At 35.6% G+C, this 24,429-nt stretch overlaps 1 protein-coding gene across 10 annotated transcripts in view; it reads left to right on the top strand.

Annotated features, from left to right (window-relative positions):
- The window catches only part of LOC124430110 (dachshund homolog 2), a 224,017-nt gene that overhangs the window by 129,501 nt on the left and 70,087 nt on the right, over positions 1 to 24,429 (top strand). For all 10 annotated transcript variants that reach the window (XM_046976236.1, XM_046976237.1, XM_046976238.1 and 7 more), the window contains 2 exons: positions 16,595 to 16,671; positions 18,735 to 18,905. In XM_046976236.1, coding sequence (XP_046832192.1) covers positions 16,595 to 16,671; positions 18,735 to 18,905 — 248 coding nt within the window. The remainder of the gene's footprint in view (positions 1 to 16,594; positions 16,672 to 18,734; positions 18,906 to 24,429) is intronic.

Here is a 24,429-nt window from a genome sequence, read left to right as displayed (position 1 = left end):
ATTTCTTTCAGGGCTCTATTCACTCTTCGACGTTTCAATCCGGTCCATTCAACGCAACCTCTCTCTCTCTCTCTCTCTTTCTCTTCCCTCTTTCCCTCTTTCCACTTTCCTTCTCTTTTTCACGTACGCCTTTTCCTCGAAACACTCGAGCGATCAATCTAACTCGTACCACACGAGCCTCGTCAATTTTCACAAGACTTTATCCGACCTTTCGAATGACTCGTTATTTCTTTTTCCTTTCCTTTTCTTTTTTTCTTTCTTTTTAAATGAAAAAGAAAAAAGGGGAAAAAAATATATATATATACCTTCGTCGTCATCGATATATCCTTCGCTTTTCAATCTTTAAATACTATCAATTATTTTTGACAACTCGCTTTATACGGTTGATTCACCTTCGAAGTTTTCCTTTTACATTTTCTTTCCTTCCTTCCTTCCTTTTTCTTCTTTTTTTTTCTTCTTTTCCTTATCCTTTAACTTTTTTCTTCTTATCAATATAAAAATTTTGAAATTGTATTAATCGTATCGTCCCCATGCACATATACAAAATCCCTCCCACCTTTCATATACATAGAAAAGTAGGACACAAGAGGAAGGGTAGAAATTTTCGATAACTGCGTTCGACATCACGATAATAAAACAACAGGCATACGGAATACGTAGGAGAAAAGGGGTTACCACATTCCATTTCGTTCCTATGTTTATATCCTTGCCGACAAAGAGAGAACCTTCGAGTTTTACAGGGACCCAACCCCCAGAGAGATCGCTAAATATTTCATTTTGTGTCTCTCCCTTCTCTCTCACTCTCTCTTTCTCTCACGCTCTCTCTCTCTCTTTTGCCGAATACGTTTAATTTCGATTCAGGTACACTCCCCTCCTCCTGTCGCTCCCCTCACCGTTTCGTTTACGATTTTGTAAAATTACTAGTTATTCCATAAGATCATTCGATAGATAAATTATATATAAAATTATATCTTTTATATGAAAAAAAATTATATATCCGTTAAATCATATAATATACGAAAAATATATACATATATATATATATTATTTTCATATATATATATGAAAATAATTATTTTATGATAATGAAAGGATTTATTCGTGTATTATACATCGACATGATAGAATATTTTTTCATTATTTATTTTAATAGACACATTGAAAGATTAATTCTCAACGAAGTAATTCATTTTTGATTTAAATGAAAACTGACTCATCGATTATATATAGCCATTAATTTTCTTCTAATATTGAATCCGAAGGATATTAAATATCCTAGATTTGTATCGAACAATTCGGGAATTACTACGGAGGATCCTTCCTTTCTTTTCATCCGTAATACATTTCCTTTTGATGCTCAACGTTTGATCCTCCCCGTGGTTCTCCGTGATAAAAGGAAAAAGAACGGGTCCGGTTAAGCAGACGTCCTACCATAGGAAGCACAAAATTAAGGACGAATTTCTAAATCCTTTGGTAACATTTAGAATGTTCTCTGTTGCATTAACATTTTTCTTTTTCACAAATATATCGTACAATTATTATTTAACAAATTTCATCGAACTGTTATGTTTTGCGTAAATTAAATTTTTCATTATATTTTAGGAATATACTATAAATTGTATTTGAGTTCAGAAAAAAGTTTGACGATTCATTAAGGATGCTTTGTGTGCATATGTACGTACTTCCTTTTTTCATTAATTCCATCTCTCTTTTTATCTATCTCTCCTTCTCTCTTTTTCTTTCTCTTTCTTTCCCCCCCAATACATTGCCATCTTCGTTTACATTTATGATTTAATACGATCGTCCATTGTATTGCGTTCTCCCCCTAAACTCGACGATATCAGCATCTCCCTTACCGCAAACGAATGTCTTGCTCTTCGTTCTCGTTACCTACGTAATTTGAACGGGGTATATTGTTGCTCCTGCCAGAAGAACACGTTGCTCGTCACTTTTCCTTCGTCTCACTTTTTATCTTCCTTCTTGTCGGAGATTTCAAAAAAAGAAAGAAAAAGAAAAGGAGAAGAAAAAATCGTGCGAAATAATTTACACGTTTCATTATCTATATCCTATTAAACAGACAAATAGGAAAGCTCGATGATCATCGTTTGGGGCCCATTCGACGAAGATTTTCTTTCGAAGAAGACAAAAAGGAAGAAAAAGAAGAAGAAGGAGAAAATAAGAAATAACAAAGAAAAGAAAAAAGAAAAGTATAGGAAAGATAGGAAAAGAGAAAAAGTAGAAGAGTGGAAGAAGCGCATGAACACAATGGGAGTGCCGTGCGCGGAATATTAAATTCGCGGGAACAGAATTCGAGGAACTTTTCAGTAGTAGCATTATGGGCCTGGCTATCTGGATGATGTACTACCAAAGTTGGGAAGACTTTTCCGAGCTTGGCCCTTACTTTTGCCGTTACATTCTCATTCTATCTTTTTCTTTCTCTCTTTCTCTTTCTCTCTTTCTCTCTCTCGCTCTCTCTCTCTCTCTCTCTCTCTCTCTCTCTCTCTCTCTTTCCTTCTCGTCGTTGTTTTCTTCTTCTTCTTCTTCTTCTCCTACTTCTAACTCTCTTCGAAGCATAGCTTCCAGGGTAGCAATCTTTTATTATTAGCGCAGGCTTTACCAGACAATGAAACGAAAGGAACGGAATATGATATTGTAGTACAGAGGCCCTGCCGGAAAGGGAAGCTATTGTCGGTCTCTTTGAATTTTAAAGTCAACGATCGATACGGCTCGAGGGATGCGCCTTTAGCCATATAAACCGTTCTTCTCCCTCTATGCTACACGCCCGAGTACCACCACCACCATCACCATCTACCATAGCCATCACCAGTATCACCACCACCAACACTATCGTCATCATCCCACCTACCTATCCTACCCTTCTTCTCCATTGCAAACCTTCGACTTTCTTCACCCTTCGCATCACTCTCTCTCTCTCTCTCTCTCTCTTCCTTTCTCTCTTTTTCTCTTTCTCTTTCTATCAACTAGATTCTGTTTCATTTGAGATCGCTAAACGCACGCTACGTTTTATCAGTTTAAAGTTCATTTAAAATATTGTAAATTTCAAACTATATTTCCATCGTAGCGATTTCGATATATATATATATATATATAATTTTTTAAGAAGAAAAATAATGATGTAAATTAAGTTTCACAATTCTTTTCCTTTTTTCTTTTTCTTTTATTTTTTTCTTCTTTTTTTTTGCGTTTGAAGAGGTGCGAGATCGGTTTCTCGATGGCAGCTCGAGGGTAAAACGTTTCGTTTCCCTTTCGAATGAGAGATAGATAGATAGATAGGTAGACAGAGAGAGAGAGAGAGAGAGAGAGAGAGAGAGAGAGAGAGAGAGAGAGAGAGAGAGAGAGCGAATGATAGAGAGTCAGAAAGGCCGTCACCAAATTGTCGTCACTAATGATAAATTGCGCCCTCGGCAGCTCGACGAACACCAACCAACCAACCAACCCCGTAACTCTCCGTACGAGTCAGAGCGGAGAATCAAATTGCAATTTGTTATTTGTAATTCCGAGTGTCGCTTAATATACTCTCCCGCGTTCCTACCTTTCCCTCTCTCACTCGAGAGCGTGCAAAGGGTTAGAAATTAAGCGTAGGTCGACGAGAAAACGCGGGAAGATGGGTGGTATGTGTATGGGAGAGAAGGGGTAACTCGAAACGAAATACCGTCTCGTCTCGTTTCGCACCAAGCAATTAATTGCCTCGCACGTCCTTTTCTCCAATGAGAAAGAAAAAGAGAGAGAGAGAGAGAAAGAGGCAAAGAGAGAATCTCTTCTGTTAAGCGTTCAAGTCGCTATCGACGTTCATTGATAATCGAACAAAGTTCATACCATAGCTATTTAATTTAATATCAATCCGTAAAAGTAGAATTTTAATGAAAAATTATATGATAACATTTTTTATAATAATTTATAGATATAATCTTTTCATTGTCGAATCAAATAACTCGTACTATAAATTATCATTGTTATTCTTATTGAGATTATAGATTAATATAATTCTCTTCTTTTTTTTTTTTTTTTCTTTTTTTTCCATCAAATCAAACAGGTCTTATTATTAATATAAATAATTATTATTATTATTATTGCCTGTAGATTATATTTGCGTCTTAATATATTATTGATAGAAGAATCATTCGCGATTAGAATGAATTACATGGAGAAAAGTTCTTCGAATATCGCGATCGAGAGAATGGGAAGAAAATGAAGAACAAAAGAAAAAAAAAAAGAGAAATAAGAAAAAGAAGAAAAAATAAAACGAGGAAAAGTAAAAGGATAGAAAGAAAAAAGGGCGAAAGCATGAACGAACGTTCGATTTTGTCTATTCAATTTTCCAGAAAAATAGCACGAGACCTTCCTCCCTCTAACTCTCATAGAAACGCCCTTTCAGTCAAATATTATCGACGCGAGTCCGTACTACGTCGAAAAAAAAAAAAAGAAAAAGGGCTGGAAAGAGTGGAAAGGATAGTGGTGATGGTGGTGGGTATGATGGGTGGATGAGTGGGTGGGTTGGAAAGGAGTTGGTGGGGAGGGACGAACGGAGACTTTGGAACTGCAAGAGTCACCGTGTCGAAGGAAGAAAATAAGTTCGATCAGTCGAAGGGTGGCAGTTACCGTTTCGGCTATGGCTTTCGGAAGCGTCGTCGAATCCTATTCTTGCGCAAACCCGATAAGAGCCCTTTTACGCGTATATTTTTGCACGCGTGCTCTCTCTCTCTCTCTCTCTCTCTCTTTTCCTCTCTCTTTCTTTCTCTCCCTCCCTCCCCCTCTCTCTCTCTCTTTCTCACTGACGACTCGCTCGGCCTCGTTCGTTCATTCCCTTGGAAGGGTGGAAAATACGTAAAGTTTATTCAAAGCAATTTTACTCGGCACAAGCATATTTCTTTTTGCGATCTTATCCATTTCATGCGACGATTTTAACATTTATCTTCTTTTTATCTTTTCTCTTCTCTTTTTTTCTGTTCTTTTCTTTCTTTTCTTTTTCTTTTTTTTTTTTTTTTTTTTTTGAAGAAAAAGAAAAGAAAGAAAAGGAAGAAGAAAAAAATATTCAAAGTACCACGCCACAGGACTAAATTGTTTATTATTAATTACAATAAGAGGGAAAATGATAATTTTCTTCTTTATTTTAATTAGATACACCGAAATTAAAGGAAAACTATCGAAACATGGTCGGAACATCGATTGTTCCACACGAGTGAACGATTCTTTTCTAAATAAAAAACGAAACTCCCTCCCTCTCTCTCTCTCTCTCTCTCACTCACTCCTTTAGCATATTTTTCTTCGATCTAGCCTCCGGCAAGAGAGGGCTGCTGTACCGTGCCTGGACCGTGAGCTAGAACGGCTTGGAAATACGGGGGAGATCCTGAGTTTATTTGCGTTTTGCCTGCCGGCTGAGCATCGAGGCGTTTGGGAAAAGCCAGCCAGGAAGAGAAAGAGAGAGAAAGAGAAAAAGAGAGAGAAGAGAGAAGAGATCGAACTGGGAGAGACTTATCGCTGTCGACCTTCTTCGACTCTCTCTCTCTCTCTCTCTCTCTCCCACACTACGTTTTCCAACCCCCGAGGCTGGAATAGTAAAGGGGTTAAATCGAAATGGAATTATTTATAAGTATATATGTATGTGTATATATACTACACACATATACAAACACAACTCATATTATATATATATATATATATATATATATATATATATATATATATAAAATGTTTTTTCTTTGTCGATAAATAGAAAATTTTACATATTTTCTCTTTCATTATTTTCATCTCTGTGATAATAGTTATGAATTACATGTCTGTACGTAATGTATAGAATTTTGAAAATCATAGATTATGGAAAGTGAAAGGGGGTGAGGGAGAGAGTGAGAGAGATAGACAGACAGAAAAAGAAAAAAAGAGAGAGAGCAAAAAGCTTTAAGAGTACGTGAAGGGAGGAGGGGCAAAATATCGACGAGGGAAACGTAGCAAAGAAAAAGAGAGACCGGGGGTAAAAAAAGCACGACGATTCTCGCTTATCCCTGGTACGGGATCGACTCCATCGAAAAACCGCGATAAGCTTCGATCTTCTTCTTCTCTCTCTCTCTCTCTCTTTCTCTCTCACTATCTCAATTTCTCTCTTTCTCTCTCTCTCTCTCTCTCTCTCTCTCTCTCTCTTTTTCTTTTCTCCTAGTTCAGAAAAAGGACAGAAAGAATATCGACGGGTCCCGTAACGACCATCGATAGCCCTTAATCGAATCATCCGCAGTGAAAATGGGAAAGAAAAAGTGATTTTTATTTTCCCTTTGATTCTGATTTATACTGCACGAGAAGAGAGAGAGAGAGAGAGAGAGAAAATACATAGCTGCACTTTATATACGCGCACGTGCGTGCGGTTGCGTTTACGAGGGGTTGCCCTTCGGTTATCTCTCCGTTACGCGTTTCCAGGCATATGCCTTGTCTGAGAGAAAAGAGAGAGAGAGAGAGAGAGAGAGAGGGAGAACGAACGAGTCATAATTTTCAGATTTATGTACAAATGTTTCGCGAACCGGCCGAACGCCCAGCTTCTTCTTTTTTTTTTTCTCTCATTCTTTTTTTTTCCCTTTTCATTTTATTTCGTGCCCCACCATTCTGAAATCTCCCTTCTTCTTTTGCTTTTTTTTTTTTGTTCTCTTTTCTTGGTACCCATCGTCAAAAGCATTCACCTCAGTCCTTTCTCATGGGGAAGATTTCTATCGTAAAGTTTGACGAAATTGAAAAATGCTTTCGGAGTTTTCTATGACGTTAGGATGGTAGGGAGAGGAGGGGAGGAAAGGGATGGATCGTGACTTCGACGATGGAAAATTCTATGACCAGGGGTTATATTTTTGCTTGATCTATCTTATTGTTTAGAAACATTGTCCAAACAAAAAAAAAGAAAAAAGAAAAAGAGTAAAAAAAAAAAAAAAAGCAGATAGAAAAAATGAACGGACGCTCTGGCTTATAATCAGTCGTATTTATTTTAATTAATTTCAATTGTTTTACAAAGATGTCCATTCGATTGATACATCGTAGATACTTTGATAATTTTTGAAACTATAATTCCATTTATATTAACTCTAATTACTGTTGGACTTACGGTATCTTAGTAGTTTCTAGGATGTATTTAGGGCAAGGTACGAGAAACGTCGATGATTTTAGGACCACAGACGAAATAGAGAGCAGGAAGTTACGAAACGAGAATGTTTCATAATTCACGGGCTTTCTCCTAGATAAATTTTCATGTATGTATCTCGTGGAGCTTGGCCTCTGATGTACGATGCTTTACAGTTACTTAGGGCAACCATAAATTAGTTGAAACGACGAAGTACTTCTCTTGCACTTTTAAACATCTCGAATGTTCTTTAAGTGCTTCAAATGCATTGAGTTATTTCATTGTACATAATAATTTATAAGTAGCAAGGAGACGTGTGGAGATGCAATTTTATGGAACAAAAAAAGAAAGAAAGAAAAAGATAAGAAATACATTGCAACTATTAATTAATTCGAACGAATAATACGATCTATCTGTTGTCATATTAAAATATTAAAAATAATTTTCACGTTGGACTCGTTTTATCGATAGATCCTCGTATATATCGAAGTAGATAAGAGTGATGGTGTTTTATAATTCAGATCCCTGTTGGGTTCTTCCTTCCAACGTCATTCCTGATATATGACGTTTAGCACTGCCATTTTAGAAACACTCCATGTTAACCATAGTGCTTAACGTATCGTGCTCGTCGAGAACTTTCCTATGACTATAAGGAGATACTCTCATGGATAGAAGATGAAAGAGAGAGAGAGAAATAGAATGAGGGTAGATCGTCGAGGGATACAAGGTGTGAAAAATGGAATGCATCTCTCCTAGATCATATTAATATTTCATCATTCAATTTTATGAGACAATCGTTAGTTATTATCAGTGTCAAGTTTATGTAATCATAATAATAATGAAATATATATATATATATATATATATATTTATTTATTTATTGTTATCCTAGGTAAATTATTTAAAAAAAAAAATGAAATACTTTTAATTATGCAATTGTACGCACAATGTATATATGTATGTATATATACAAACGATATTCTTACTCTCGTAACAAATGCAAGAAAGACGAGGTGCTTTGGAGGTAAAAAAAAAAAGAAAAGAAAAGAAAAGAAAAAAAGAAGAAAGAAAAAGAAAAAAAAAGAAACAAGGAAAAGGAATGAAATAAAAGAAAAGAACAAAAGGACAAGTAAAACGATTGACTCGGCTTGCGGCTTACAACGTGGTCGCGCAAACATATTTAGTAACGGCGGCTTTGGCCCTTCTACTCTTACCTCGAGTCCCCCTCGAACCCGCAAACACTACACCTGTTCTCACCTTTACCTAACCGTCTTTTGTGTCGAGCTACCGGAGGCACGCGTTTCGAAACAGCGACTCCCGTTGACGGAATGATTATAGCTCCTGCCGATACCTGTCATTGCGGACTATAATTACGTAGTATGATAATCGCGTGTACGCTTCACGTTCTCCTTGTTTCTGTATATTTACAGAAGGAGAGTTTGGTGTGATGGAATCAAAGTTCACATTGGTTCGACGATTCAAAACTAAATTTATATATATATATATATATATATTTCTTTTTTAACAAATCAATTCTATACGTAGACGGTATTGTCTAGAATATGTAAATATTCCAAGTTAAAGGGTAATCGTAATGAGTTGAGTTAGTTACTTTCTAGACACACTGTATTATAAGAAACCATTCTCCATGGGCAGTATACCAACGTGCTGACGGTAGCTACCCCAGAAAGTCGTTTGCCTAAACAGCCAGTTATCTCGACGACTGATCAGCATTGTCTCCTTAGCACCCCAATGAACTCTCCGTACCAAGAACAAAAACAGAAGGACAAGTGGTAAGAGGAGAAAGAGGAGTAAACCAATGAGGTAGAGAGAGGGTCCAGGTTGGGTTCGAGTAAGAAGTAGTAGAAGAAGAAGAAGAAGAAAAAAGAAAGAAAAAAGAAGAAGAAGCACGAAGAGGAGGTGGTAGGCACCCCAGAGGAAAACAATTTAGTTCAATCAACATTTCTAGGCGAATCTCGGGCGTCGTCTAATTAAACCGCTGTTCTCTCTCTCTCTCTCTTTCTCTCTGTTAGGCATAAAGTCAGAGGTTATCGTCGTCGTCGTCGTCGTCGTCGTCGTTCTACCTCGTTTTCGTTCGTCGTTGTATCTTGATCCCAAGGCTAACTTAATCCGACTGTGTCTAGGTATCTGTGTATGTATGAGCGCCTGTATATATATATATATATATATATATATATATATATATATATGTATATGTATAAGTGTATTTTCACTGTCTTTCTCCATTTTGAACATTTTCGAGAGTAACGCAAGGCGTACGAGAGGACGTAGATACGTTTATATAGGCTCTCTGTATAGGTATTATATAGAACGGATAGGAGAACTCAGGGGAACCTCATTTCCTGTCTGCGGGGGGTCCCGCAGGGGATACATAATTAGCTGCTTCGACTATAACAGAAACGAAGGAAGGGCAACCGTGTTTCTTCTCTCTTCTATCGGAGTTGTCTGCTTTCTCTTACATCGATTTCGACGAATTATCGATAAATTTTAGGATGGTGTGTGTATGAAAGAGAAAGAAAGAGGGAGAGGGTGGTAAGACATTGAATTAAGATTACAGAATCTTGAAAGTTTCGATTAGTTAATTTTATGAAAGGAATAAAATTTATTCAAATTTGGAAAATACGAGTTTTTGAGAAAAATATTATATCTCTTAAATTTGTCCGTCTATCTATACGTGTTGATGTAATATATATATATATATATATATATATGTATGAGTTTGTGTGTATATATATATGAAATTAATCTCAATCGTCGGTAGAAGTCTCGCATCATTTATCACTACTGGTTACGAGTGCTTCGCTAGAGGCACCCGAGATCCTTCGGATTGATATGAAGTTAGTAACAGTAGTCTGTGTATGATTGTGTCGTGACTGCTGCTGAGATCTATTAGTCAAAAGGGATAGAGAGGAGAGAAGGGAAAATATGAGGGGGAAACAGACAACAACAGATCTTATAGTATTTGCATCCTTCTCATCGTCATCGTCTTCATTATTATTATTATTATTATTATTATGATTATTATTTTGATAGATATCTTTCGAGAAGTAAAAACAAAAAAAAAAAAGAATTGCTTAATGAAATTTTCGATAATATCACATTATTTATTTTGTTCGATAGTACATTCTCAATATTTTGCGATTATTATTTATGCATAAAAAAAAAAAATATTAAACGAAACGATGTAATTGTAGGAAGATAGGGTTTACTAAGTTGTTCGTAAGTAGTTAAATGACTCAATACGCGAAAGGAGATATGAAAAAATGATGAATTAATGATAGGAAGAGCTTACGTCTTATTTCGGGTCTATCTTATTGACGTCCATGGAATTCGTGGAATTCTCTGATTGAATCCCTTTCCACAAGACACGGTTTGATAAATGTTGTAGGCTATGGGATATGTCGGATAATATTTGTAAGTTTCACGTGGAAGGAGAAAGATTCTCTCTCTCTCTCTCTCTCTCTATCTATCTATCTATCTCTATCTCTTTCCTTCTCTTTCCATGATGTAATTCGATTCGCCCTACGACTTCCTCCCTTTTGGTCCAGAACCTTTTGGTCCCAACACGCTCTCCTCCCTTTATCTCTATCTTTTTCTTTCTCTTACCGAGATGGAAGATAATTTATGGTTTCCACTGGCAGTCTTTCTCGATTTCTTCTACCAACACCGACAAAATCACTCCTTCCTTCTCCTCGTTTTCGCTTTTGTCTCGGATCTTTTCGAAAAGTAATCGGATCGCCGACAGAAGCTTTTTCTCTCTTTCTCTTTCTCTCTATCTCATTTTTTATCTCTCTCTCTCTCTCTCTCTTTTTCTTTCTCTCTTTCTTTCTCTCTTCTCGCATAATTATTGACACGACGTTGTCAGCTGTCATTAAAGTATTCCTTACTAAAGTTTCAACCTCGATGACGTCCATTTCTTAAGTTTCAAAGTGATATCCAAACACCGTCCTCCCTCTGTCCCCCTCCCCGTTATTCTCTCCACCCACCTCCATCACCTTTCAATTAATCCAAAATATTTTTTACAACAATTTTGAACTAATTCCAAAGCGAGATATCATTTAAGGGACATACCTTTTATTAATCTGTATTCTTTAAAAATGATTTAAACTAGCCTGACATTGTGATTCCCTATATCTTCTAAGTAGAAGTAGAAAGAAAAAGAGAGAGAGGAGATATATATATATATATATATATATATATACACGTGGAACAACCCCTTTTGCTTCGAATGTCACGGTCCTAAGGGTAAAATTTTCAGTGGCGACTTTGGCTCGCATTACAGCTATCCTCTCACACCCTTTCTTCCCTGTCTCTCTCATAAGATTCCTCGTTTATTATTATTATTATTATTATTATTATTATTATTATTATTATATTTCAAGTCTGTCTCTCTCTCTCTCTCTCTCTCTCTCTCTTTCTCACTGTCTATCTTTCTCTGACGACGTAACGCGATAGCTCGTTGGATTTGACGAGATGACGTCGTCGTCGTCATCCTTTGAAATCCATTGCTCGGTAATCGAAAGAGAAAAAGAAAATTTTGTCGACGATGGAATATCGCTGAAAGTAAAAATATCTCTCTATCGAAGAGTAGGATGAGGACGAGGAGGAGAAGGAGGAGGTGGAGGAGGAGGTGGTGGTGGCAGTGATGGTGGTAGTAGTAGATGGAGGATGGAGGTGGAATTTCGATGGCACGTAGATCGTTTATCGGAAAAGCTGCCGATTGGTCGACGATCGGAAGGGGTACCACTACCGTTGAACATACCTTCGCCATTTCGAAAGGGGGGTGCAGAGGGATGAGGCAATCCCCTTTGTCATGTTCCCCGATATTACAATTGCTGTCGTCATTAGCTCGTGCTCACGTTATGCCGACGATGCGTTTGATTTCATGTAGAGGATCGTCGAAAGCCCAAGCTAACTCTCTGATACACGTCGCAAGAAGATATCAAAGCGATTGAAAAATGTCAAAGCCTATTCGTTATCTCTCTCACTCTTTCTTCCTGTCTCTCTCTCTCTCTCTCTCTCTCTCTCTCTCTTTCTCTCTCTCTGTCTCTGTCTTTGTCTCTATCTCTTTCTGTCGATTTAAAACATTCCTACTCTTTGGAGAATCTGTACGAGATAATAATAATAATAATTAATCCATACATTTCAATGTTTCTAAGATCGTAATAATTAATTTTACATATATATTAATTAAATAAATTATTGAGAAATTATATACATAATATTGGATTTTTTAATTAACATACATACATATCATGTAATATCAGACAGTATATTATACTATATAGTATTGCACTTCGTTTTATCTAATATGAATATAATATATTATTGTCTCCTGGCCTATAAGTAAATATTTTCAATAAGAAGAAAAAAGAAAAAAAGAAAAAAGAAATTACTGAACCTTGTTCGTTCATACGAAAAATCTAATATACATATCCATTTCTTTTATACTAAATGAATTTAAAGATTAAATAAGTTCGAAATTAAAGATTACATAAGTTTAGTAATGTTATCTATCCCACTCTATTCCATCTCATTCATTACCATTATCATACTTCTTCTATTTAAGAACGTAAGTCGCGAGTAGTCCGATAAGTCTTCACCTCGTTTTACCACGATAGAAATGGGAAACTTAATGAACTCCTGCTGTTTCGAGAAGGTCCTTTCTAAACAGTTAGGATGAGAAAGAGAGAAAGAGAGCGAGAGAAAAAGAGAGGGAGAAAGAGAAAGAGAGAGATTCCCCGCAGAGTCCGTCATTACGGAATCAAAATTAAAGGCAAAGACGAAGAGGAGAAAGGGCAGTCGCTCTTTCGGCTTATTAGTTTTGTACGGTGTTAAGCGTGAGACTGGTTCCACGGTTAGGGTTCTCCTCTATAATAAATTTACAAATCCTTATTTAACAATTTTCGCTGCTTTTTTTTCTAATACAATACATATCTAACATATTGTCGTTTAAGATAAAAAAAGAAAAAAAAAAAAAAACAAAGTAAAAAGAAAAACAGATATTAATTAAACGAAATTGTTTATTAAAGGATAAATAAATTCTCATAAACTATCTCGATAATTAACTTTAATTCTTTTATTGTAATTTCTTTAGAATTATAATTCCTTTAGCAGAGACAATTATTTTGATTTATAATTGGTAATATATGAGTGTTTAATTAAAACTGAAAGAAATGAGAGGATATAAAAGAGGAAAAAAAAAAAAGAAAAGAAACATATAAATAAATGAAAGGATAGGATAGAAAGAAGAGGAGGAAGAAAAAGAAGAAATGTGAATGAAGTTAGATGAAGTAGAAGAAAAATGAAAGAAATGTTAGAGACGATAAAGACGTGATAATAAACTCGTGGATTCGTTTGAAACCATAAAGAGAATCAATGTGCACGTTAGAGTAGTCGTTATCATTGGTAGTGCTATTAAGCATCTTATATATATATATATATATATATAATCAGCACATATATATATATATGCTGCCAATCACTCAAGAACCGCGTACCACAAGAGCGTAATGAAAGCCGTAACGCGTTAACGACGCTTGAACGGGTACGTACGCATATATCGCATAGATATGCACGGACGGACGTGTTACACGGTGAACGCCGTGACGCGAGTCTGTAATATTCGACTAATTACAAACTTAATAACCCTGCTTCGTTGCCGGTTATCGCGAGGCCGCAACATCTAAGCGATTTGAGTCTCCTCCTATCTGTCTCTCTCTCTCTCTCTCTCTCATTCTCGTTCACTTCACCTTTATTCTACAACGAATAGCATAGATTTCGTGAGAGATGAGAGAGAGAGAAAGAGGGAAAAAGAGAGAAAAAGAAAGAAGATAAAACGGAGGCCATCCGAGATATTCATCGGGCACCTTAATCGACTCGTATTACCAATTAAAATTTAATTATCCTCGAAATTAAGTCGTTACGATAGCTGACGCTTCAGAGAAAGAGACAGAGAGAGAGAGAGAGAGAGAGAGAGAGAGAGAGAGAGAGAGAGAAATGAAGGTATATATACATATGTATGTATATATATATGTATATAATATATATATATATATATATATATATATATTCGTCCAATCTTTTTTTATTTCCTTTTTATTAGTTAAGAAGTTGTCTTCCCTATCAACTCTTCTATTTCCAGTTATCATCATTTGCGATGAGAAAAGCGATACTTTATTCGAATTACATATATATATATATATATATATATATATATATATATATATATATATATATGTTTATGTATATGTGTGTTCCATGACGTCGACTAAATGATAGATTAGAAATTTCTAAATACGATCGAAAGTATCTTCCCTCTTGTTAACGTTTCAATTTCACGGAATTATATGTTTCATCTAAACAGTCCATTTGCCTTAGTTTTTGCGTCCTACGCAAAATGGGTCCATATAGAAAAAGTGAAAGAGGGAAAGAAAGAAATAAAGAGGGAGAGAGAGGGAGAGAGAGGGAAAGAGAGAAAGAAAGAGAAAATAATAATATGTGTACGTGTGTTTGTGTGTGTGAGAGAAAGAGAGATAGAGATAGAATGAAAGCCATCGAAGAAAGGCGGTAAGTATGGGAAAAGAAGGTTTTCACTCTCCCCTTCGGTGAGAGACCGTAACTTATCGCTCGTAGACACGGTATTTCTCTCTGGCTCTTTGAAAGCATTTTCTCATTAAAAAATTAAGGGGTGGAGAGACGCGAAAGAGAGAAAGATAGAAAGAGAGAAAGACAGACCGAGAGAGAGAGAGAGAAAGAGAGAAATTGAGAGAGAGAGAGAGAGAGAGAGAGTGAGAGAAGGTGGGTGGAGAGGGGAAGGAAAGGGCGGAGGGTCGGTAAGTGCTCTGTGGCTCCCAGATGCGCCCGATATTATGTTTAATGATATTAACTTCTTACTTAATGGTCCGCGGTTCGATTCGAGGTGCGAAAGAGGCCTCCGATCCACATTGTGGATCCTGCAGGAAAAAAAAAAGAAAGAAGAAAAAGAAAAAGTATACCCTAGAGAATAATTTTCGCGAGAAACTGAGACGTAAGAACAAAAGAAAGAGAGAGAGAGAGACGTGAAGATGAAGGGACGAAAGAAGGACGAAGCACATCTTTAAGAAAAAAAGTATCCTAATCGCTAAAAAGAGAGAGAAAGAGAGACTCAGAGAACTATACTTCCCTACAGCTGGCAACGCTTCTTGGAAAATAAATCCGCGAGCACGCGGATGACCTCGGCCGTAAACCACACGATAAAAGCTACAGGGCTACCCTTCTTCTTCGCCATTAAGAGTGGAAGACTCGCTTTCCCTAAACCCTTTTATCAAGGGACATCGACTAGCCGATCGATTCTTTTTTCTTTCTTTTTTTTTTCTTTTTTTAATCCCTTTTATTATACCAAAAAGAAATCTGATAACTTTGATCTTCATTTAATTCGTCCGAAAAAAAGAAAAAAAGAAATTTCGTTCGGACGCATTATGATTTAATGGAAAAATTTGTGATTATTTTGTTTGTTCATTTATTTATTTATTTATTTAATTCTTTGTTTTTTTCCTTCAAGTCTTGACAGATCGCATCCGCGATCGTAGGTTATTACGAGAGAAGAATTTGAAGGGATTTTTGTGATAAAGTAATAACGCCTTAAGGCAGATAGGCAAACAATATTAAAGTGAAATTAAAAGTTTTCGTTAAGTATAGTCATTGCGATATCTTAATGAGCGCCATCGTTCTCGTAAACTCGAACCTTTCTGAATGATGAAACCAAAGAGAAATAAAAGAAAGAAAAAGAGAATCCATCGACTGAATTCTCCTTCCCACTCTCTTTCTCTTTCTCTTTCTTGCTTCTTGTGCTTAATAAAAAAAAAAAAAAATTGCCCGGCGGCCAATGAGAACGCGAAAAGAAAAATGCCTTTTCGTTCTTTTCTTTTCTTCGAGTTCGTTAAAAATTTTCCATCTTACATTATTTTCATTTCTTTTTCTTCTTCATTTTCTTCCTTCTTAAACTTTTCTTTCTTCTTCTTCTGCTTCTTTTTTAAACTTTATTTTACTATGAAAATTCACGGATTTACCAGTCTACCGAGTTATTCGTTAATTGCGTACGAATTTTTCAATAATTACAAGATAACTCTAAACAATGTGTATTAAACGAGATAATAATTACTATTGGATGGATTAAACAATGTAGAAGCAAAAAAAAAAAAATGAAAAAATAAAGAAAAAAATAATAATTCACATTCGATTACAATTCGTAAAATGAAATGATTTCGAAGATTTCATCGAGCCACGCATAATCTATTTAAAACGAATTAATTCGTCGACGTAAAAGTAACAAATCGTTAATAAAAAATCGATCTTTCAATTACTTTTTCTTTGTTTCTTCTGTTTTTCTTTTTTTTTCTTTTCTTTATCTTTGTTTTTTTTTTTCTTCAAACTTTAAGATTATCGTCGACCATAATTTTTTTCTTCTATCTTTTGTTACAGGCTTCGTGAAGAAAGAGGAGATGCTGAAAGGGCTCTTGCATTGGATCACAAACCTAGGGATCTTAGTTCGCACAATGGTAAGCTTCTTCCTTTAAGATCTATTTGAATATATATATATATATATATACACATAAATCGTACTACTTCTCTAAGAATAAAAAATGAAAAAAAAGGAAAATAAATATAAAATAAAAGGTATAAAAAGAAGAAGAAGAAGAAGTTTCGAGTTCGCGACCAACGCGGGAGCATGAGCCTCGAAGATAAAGGGTTCGATCGGTCGGATTAAAATATTACGGGGAATTAGAAAGAAAGGTACAGGATCCCGTGCCGCTCTCTGAAACTCGATATCGGGCTTAATCTTCGAGTCCCTAAACGCCCGTCGGACCCACGCATACACGTATATAGAAAAGAGAAAGAGAGAGAGAGAGAGAGAGATAAGGATGAAACGAAGAATAGAAAGAGTAACAGATAGATAGATAGATAGATAGAGAGAGAGAAAGATAGAAAGAAATAAAAGAAAAGGGATAGAGCATCTCAGCTAGTAGGAAAGAAAGATATATATATATATATACTATATATACATGTTCTCGTCAAGATGTCTAAGATTTTTCTGCGTGGCTAGACTTTATAAATACTGATTCGTTCGTTCGATCATTCGTTCCTTAGTTCTTTCATTCGATCTATCGATCGATCGGTCGATCGGTCAATCGGTCGGTCGATCTATCGTACCTTCAACGATTAAGCATCTCGCGTTTCTTCTTTAATCTCGATTGCATTGGCCGACTCCGCCACTTTAAGCTTCTCTTCTTCGTCGGGAAAACTTATAAAAAAAAAAAAAATTCTTTCGACGTTATCTGTCCGTTCGAACAATTGAATGAAATGATAAAAAAAAAGAAAAATAAATAAAATAAAATAAAATATAAAATATGATAAAAAAAGAATAAAATGATAAAAGCTTATGACGAAATCGTTAATGAAATCTCGAAGGAATCTTTTTTTAATGAAATCTCGAAAGAATCTATCTAACCGTGTGATCGATAAGGGATATGTTGGGTACGATTTTGGTTTAAACCTTTTCGTTTCTCTTTCTATCATTGAATATCTATATAGGGTGAGATAAGAATTTCAAAGTATTCAAAGTTTAATTTATTCCGAGTAAATATATTAATCGTTCATCGAACTGATGATATTTAATCTATAGATGAAAAAATCGAGGATTTGCTTCGGTATATTTAAATACGTTCTATCGAAAAGATTTTTTGTGATTATCTTATGGGTAATATCATTGTTGAACAATCGAAATGACCCACCCCGTATATACGTTGGTGTGCGTGGAATATATGTATGTACGTAGGAAACGTGTTTGAAGCCATGCGTCACCCTGAACTCTCTCTCTCTCTCTCTCTCTCTCTCTCTCTCTCTCTCCTTCTCTCTCTTTCTCTTTCTCTCTGGTTCAGCGTCGACCACCGTTTGCCCAAACAGTATCTATCCACGTCAGGATTAAAATGCTAGGATATCAAATACTCGAGTTCACCGACGAACAAGGGAGAGAAAGCGAATGCGGAAGAGAAAAGGGATAGAGAGATAGATAGATAGATATAGATAGATATATAGATATAGATAGAGAAAGAGAGAGAGAGAGAGAGAGAGAGAGAGAGAGAGAGAAAGAAGAAAGAAAGATGTGGAAAGTGGATAAAAGTATGGGAGTGAGTTCTCTTGTCTAAACGAGGATGTACGGAGGCAAATAAAATCCATCAAGTTGTCAGTCTAGTTTTAGTCGATGAGAAAGATAGAAAGAGAAAGAGAGATAGATAGATAGATAGGTAGATGGAGAGAGAGAGAGAGAGAGAGAGAGAGAGAGAGAGAAATCAGCTTTTATTCCTTTTATCGATTCGCAGAAAATCTTGTTTTCAATGTGATAACGATTATCTTTTATATCCTTATATTATATTATGTATTATATTTTTCTTTCATATGGATACATACATATGTATTTATATGGAAATAGAACAATAATAATCTGTCCTATCGTGATCTTGGCTTAGGTGACCTTCCTTCATTCATTCGTTTATCAATAAGATGTATTATTATTGTTAACAAGTAAATGATCTTTCGTATTTGTTTATCCTTCGTCGTGTAGGTTCCTCGAACGGGCACAGTCCTGTGTTGAACCTCTCGAAGACAGCAGGGAGCGGCAGCGTTGGTGAACATTCGGGAAGCGAAGCTGGAGCGTCGCATCGTTCGCAAGACGACGAGGAAGAGGATGATAATCTATCAGAAGACCTCGAGGACGAGAACGAGAAGGACGAAGGTTAGAATCTCCAAATATATACTTATACTTATGTGTGTGTGTGCGCGTGTATAATTATTTATTTAATTTTTAATAATTACGATCATTAGTGTTTGCGAGTAAAATTTAAATCGTAATACGTAATACTCGTGTACGTATTTATTTCATTTCTAATAACTACGATAATTAGAGTTTACGAATGAAATTTCAATTCGTGATAAATCAATGCAATGTGTGTGAATTGTAAGCGATCGTGAGTAAATTAATTGACGAATATATTATTTGTAAATAAAAAGAAAGATAAATAAATAGAAAAAGGATGAATCGTACGTATGTATCTTTCGTCTTGAATTAAAGAGAGAGAGAAAAGATGAACAATTTAGAAAATTAGACGTAAGCAACAGTGAGGAAAGTAATTATATCGATTTGACTGGACAAGACACGTTTAAAGATGGGTTCTTCGTAACAACTTTATGTGTTAGACCATCTTATATATACGTTCATACATATGTACGTATTTATTTCATTTCTAATAATCTCGATCATTAGCGTTTGCGAATAAAATTTAAATGAATGATAAATCAATGTAACGTATGAACGTAAGGGATCGTAAGGTAAGAAAATAAGTTGACGGTAAATTATTACAGGTTAAAAAAAAATCAAACGATAAATAAATAATGAAAGGACGAATCGTATATATATCTCGTTTCGATTAATGAGAACAAGAGAAAGAGAGAGAGAGAGAGAGAAAAGATGAACGATTTAGAAAATTTGGCGTAAGCAACAATGAGGAAAATAATTATATCGATTTGACTGGACAAGACACGTTTAAAGATGAGTTCTTCGTTACGACTTATGGGTCAGGCCCTCTCATCGATCATCAGAACGACGTTCGAATATTCGTCCGCTCGCTGGCCCTGAGAAACTTTCTACACGACGGTTGTTCTCATTCATGCCTTTTTTATTTAACGTTCATTGTATACTACGAGGTGCGTCGGCCGATAAATTAATCTAATAAAATTTTCAATGAGAATGAAGAAATAAAACTATGCATTGGTATAATGTCATAAATAATTTAAGAATAAATCGATATTAATGTAATATTGTTATTATTATTATTATTATTATTATTATTATTATCATCATCATTAGATCGAATTAGTTGTTCAGTTTTGGTTAATATCGTAGCACCACTGAGACACTTACGTCGTATGTTATCATTAGACCCTCAAATTTGATATTTGGTTACAAACAATTAGAAAGATAGTCCGTGATAAGATCTTTGATATTAAGGCATCATATTAGGACTCAATCGAACTCAGCGACATTGCGACGAAGCGACATTGATCACATTGATTTCTAATCGATTCGTTCATTGTCCTTCTGGCACACGTTAATTAGCCCCAGGCTAATTAGAGAACCACCCGATTGGACATCTTCGGCACACCTACGCAAGATGTGTGAGGGAGAGAGAGAGAGAGATAGAGAGAGAGAGAGAGAGAAAAGGGAAAAAAACAAATAAATAAGAATACAATGGAACAAAAGAAGAATGTAACGAAACGAAATGAAAAAAAAAGTGGAAAAAGAGAACAAACAAACGGACGAAAAAAGAAATAGAAAAAAATCGATTCTTTGAAATTAAACGGGGGGAGAGGGAGGGAGGGAGGGAAGAGGAAAAAAGGAAAAAATAAGAGAAAAAAGAAAAGAGAAATAAAGAAAAATGAAAAGAAAAAAAGGGAAAATGGAAAAATAAAACGTTATATGCGGTGAATTAATATTCCACTCATTCGTCCGCACGACTTCCAACGATCGATACATTATTCATATTTCAACGTTAATTGCTTATTATGAATATTTCGGGCTAATAAGTTGCAAGATAAACGCAGCAGGGGGGAGGAAGGGTGGGAAGGGTGGGAGGGTTGGTTGATGGCGGCGCGGAAAGGGTCTAGAACAAACGAAACGATTATAAACTCGACTCCCTTTCTCTCTTTCTCTCTCTCTCTCTCTCTCTCTCTCTCTCTCACTTTCTATTTGTCTGAACAATTATTTAGCTATTTTTTCTATTTATTTATTTCTATTAGATTTAATCAATTGAAAATAAGAGTTATCACTCGAAGAATTAATTCTATCATTGATTTTGTTTCTTTTCTTTGTTTGTTTTTTTTTTCTTTTTTTTTTGGAGGGGAATAGAGTTTGCTCTTTTATTATTTTTATTTTATCATACTTCGTTTCGTTTCGTTTTGTTGACCTATTCAAAATATTTTCAATAATAATTTTGATCTATTTGACGATTGAAAAATATCAATCGTTGATTTTTCTTTTCTTTCTTTATATAGAAGCCAAGAAAGAAGAAGTCGTACAACTCGATTTAACGAATTGAACAAGTTAAAAAGGAATTAGAATTGGCATCGAGCTCTCTAAATTTCGTCGAAAGACATAACAGTTAGACGTATAAATTGTCTGTCTTTGGTAGGTGAGAGAGAGAGAGAGAGAGAGAGAGAGAGAGAGAGAGAGAGAGAGAGAGAGAGAAGGGTAAGGTAGGGAGGGATGTTGAGGGATGAAGGATGAGGGGTATTGAGGGGTGAGGGCTAAGGTAAAGGGGACTGAGGGGAAGTATCTCGGATCGAAGAAAATCCGTGTCTCGCAGCGTGTCGTATGCAACGGGTACATCCTACCTATGGCGCTCATGGTGATCGAAATAGAACCCCATCGAATGCCCGTGGGAGTGTACACGCCCGTGGAATGCCGTTCTGATTTAATGAGACGCGCCACTATCTCCTTCTCGCTCTCCTTCCCGGAATCCAATCTCTCTCTCTCTTTCTCTCTCCCTCTCTCTCTCGCGCGCGCGCGCACGATTCCTTTTCCTTTTCCTTTCGAACTTTGGAAAAAATTGTACGAAATGGGGAGATTATAGGATAATTGATTTTTGCGAAAGAAACGAATTAATAATCATTATTTATTTTTATTGAGATAATATTTATTCTTTTTCTAATATATAATTGTTAATTTATTATCATTGATAAAGTGTCTCACCATTAGAAAATATAATCGTTAATATGTAGAGATAATTCTGACTTTTTTATTATTTTTATACAGTCTATATGTATACATATATATAGACCAATTAGCTATTAAATCAGCGATTAAAAGCAATAAAAAGAGGGAAAAGTGTATCGCGTAGGTATTATTCATAATTATAAATTATATATAATACCTGTGCCTTACTCGTGATCAGTGATAGTTGATAAAAAGACAGAACAATATAAAATAAAAAAAAAAGAAAAAGAAAATAAAGAAACGAAAAAAGAACAGAAGAGAAGGAAAAGAAAGAGAAAATTCTCAAAGTATAATTATATATATATATGTATATATGTACTTATGTATGTATGTATATGTATATATTCGTAGAAAAGGGAAATAGTCAATAATTTTTTATTTCTTTAGTTCACCTTATAGTTTTTTTTCCTCTTTCCTTTTTTAATTTTCTTATTCTTCTCTTACATCTTGTCTTGTGTAAAAAAAAAAAAAGAAAAAAAAAAGAAAATTGAATAAATAAAAAAACAATTCTCACCGAAGAAGAATGAGAATTCTTTTTCGTTTTAAGATTCGCACATGTCAGACACACATCTTACATCGTGGGCACTCACGACGATAGCAGAACGCGTTTTTGTAAAAAGTAAAGGAATACGAGTGTTATATGTATAGTTTCGGGATTCCAAAAGCTTTTTCTGAGCGCGCGGGTCCGCCGATAATTGTAATGGTCGCTCGTGGCAAGATAGCGTGGACGAAGAAGTGAACGTGGAAACAAAAATAGTTGGGCATCGAAAGAAGAAGAAGAAGAAGAAGAAGAAGAAGAAGAAGAAGAAGAAGAAGAAGAGGAAGAAGAAGAAGAAGAAGAAGAAGGTTGCGGCGCGTCTGTCTACTCGTGAGCGCGAACCTCGCTATCAAAAGGTGCCGGCTTAGCGGAGTGCGCTGCACTGCTCTGTGTGCGCACGCGCTCGTCGAGCATTAAATCGAGCAATGGCAATAAGTAACCAAATGCCGTTGGTGTTGTAGGTGCAGGCTGATAATTAAAAGACGATACAATAAAGCACATATCATTGGCCATAAAGCAGCGTCTGGATACTAAGGCAATGGTGTGGGCCGTAGAGAGCGCATACAAGCATAGACACAGATATATCTATATATATATATATATATATATATATATATATATATATATCTATCTATATATATATATATATATATGTATAGAGAGAGAGAGAGAGAGAGAGAGAGAAAGAGAAAGAGAAAAGAAACCACGATCACTTAAGGCTGGAACCCACGCAGACATCTTGTCTCACCACTCCAGCCCGTTTCGCAATAACCATAAGACATCCTGTATTCCAACGATCGCGTTCTGTGTCTTTTTCGATCGGTTAAAACAAACGTTCGTCTCCGTTTTACAGAAGAAGAAAGACGAAAATGTTAAAAATAGTAAAGGAACAAAAAAAAGAGTCAATAAAAACTATTCCTTCCTCTCTCTCTCTCTTTCTTTCTCTCACTCACTCACTCTCTCTCTCTCTCTCTCTCTCTCTCTCTCTCTCTGTCTTTCTTAGTGATGAAAAGTCGATAGGGAAATATTAAAATGATAGGTAGATATAAAAGTAAGATTTCTAGGGGGGGGGTTCGCCATTTCATTCGCAAAATTTAATTCGCTCGCGGTGACGTTAAATCAGAGGAGTGGCGAAGGGTAACAAGTAGTCTTACGAAGATTACGACTTTGAAACACGCACACGGCGTAACTCTTCTCCTACTTCGACCTCCCTCGAACGTTGTTCGAACGATCGTTCGACTAAATTTATTAATGACGCTTCGTTCTCGTACGCCTGTCGCGCATTCGCGCGGAACCGCATGCGATATGCGTTTCGTATGGGAAGGACAAAGATAAAGAAAAAATTTGGTTGTGTATGTGTGTGTATGTATTTATGTATGTGTGAGAAAAAAGAGAGAGAGAGAGAGATCTGTCCTCCTTATATGTGTTTCATCTGGAATAGATAGACGTTCTCATTCGAAGGTAAAAAGAAAAGAAAAGAAAAGAAAAAGAAAAAAGAAAAAAATCTCCAAGGATATGTATTCCCGAGATGTGTCATATCAAGATTTATCATCGTATAAATTTTACCGAAATTCCCTGTTTGCCCAAGGCAAGAGCCTTTCGAAGAATCCTTTCGATGTAACGACCAGTATACGCACGGTGACAAACGCATATGAGCCAGATAAAATAATAATAATTATTATTAATGTTAGTTACAAAGGGGAAAAGAGAGAGAGAGAGAGAGAGAGAGAGAGAGAAATAGCTTGAGAAACCTTTTGAAAATGTCTATCTGTCTCCCTCTGTATGTACATGTGTGTATATTGTGTGCCTATGTTATTTTATATAACTACGTAAAATATATGTGAAAATATATTGCAATGATTTATTAATATCGAACAATTGATCAAAATATATACTGACAAGTTTCTTTTATCTTTTTGATATAATATGATAATTACGTGAAAGAGAAAA

Source organism: Vespa crabro, chromosome 17, assembly GCF_910589235.1.
Source record: "Vespa crabro chromosome 17, iyVesCrab1.2, whole genome shotgun sequence".
Classification (NCBI taxonomy): Eukaryota; Metazoa; Arthropoda; class Insecta; order Hymenoptera; family Vespidae; genus Vespa; species Vespa crabro.
Note: the sequence above shows the minus strand (reverse complement) of the source record. Positions and strands in the feature narration are given on the sequence as shown.